The sequence below is a fragment of the Penaeus monodon genome, chromosome 22, assembly GCF_015228065.2.
Source record: "Penaeus monodon isolate SGIC_2016 chromosome 22, NSTDA_Pmon_1, whole genome shotgun sequence".
Lineage (NCBI taxonomy): Eukaryota > Metazoa > Arthropoda > Malacostraca > Decapoda > Penaeidae > Penaeus > Penaeus monodon.
The window spans coordinates 7624759-7625291 of record NC_051407.1 but is presented as its reverse complement, the minus strand read 5'-3'; the positions used below and the strand labels follow the sequence as shown (position 1 = coordinate 7625291).

The 533-nt window shown below is 40.3% G+C and overlaps 1 protein-coding gene across 1 annotated transcript in view; it reads left to right on the top strand.

Moving 5' to 3' along the window:
* Positions 1 to 156: 156 nt before the first annotated feature.
* Positions 157 to 533, top strand: part of LOC119586882 (pupal cuticle protein 36-like) — a 1342-nt gene continuing 965 nt past the window's right edge. The window contains exons 1-2 of the mRNA XM_037935617.1: positions 157 to 168; positions 394 to 533. The exon at positions 394 to 533 is cut by the window's right edge and continues 965 nt beyond it. Of these exons, the coding sequence (XP_037791545.1) occupies positions 157 to 168; positions 394 to 533 (152 nt within the window). The remainder of the gene's footprint in view (positions 169 to 393) is intronic.

The window sequence follows — 533 nt, the reverse complement described above, 5'->3', positions numbered from 1 at the left end:
TCATGCTCGTGAATTATATAAAACCCTTTTTAAAGAAATTCCCGTCAGTTAGACAACCTTTCGACCGTGCAAGGCAAATGTAATAAGCAAGGTCATCGCAATCGGCGAACAGGTATAAAAGGCAGCGTAAGGCATCCCGCTGTACAATCTCTCAGCATGAGGTTTCTTGTGAGTACAGAAAACTAAACTGAAATCGTCACAGTGTCCATTATTATTTATAGAAAAATAATGAAAAATATACTACTAGCAGACATTTTTGTGAATGCGTTGCATTTTTAATTGTATTTAGAAATGCATGACTGGAAAATGTGTAGTTCTTATTAATTGTTCATGTTTAATATAAAAATCTGTCTTTTCCATTACATATAACGTTTTTTCTATTGTTTACTAAAGGTTTTGGCTTGCGCACTCGTTGCCTCCTCGACTGCAGCTCCCCAGGGCTACAGTCTGCAGAGGCCCACTGGATCAACTCTGTCCACTGGACCGGGTCAGACGGCAGGAAGTGGATTTTCTGTCGGATCCGGTGCTGGGCA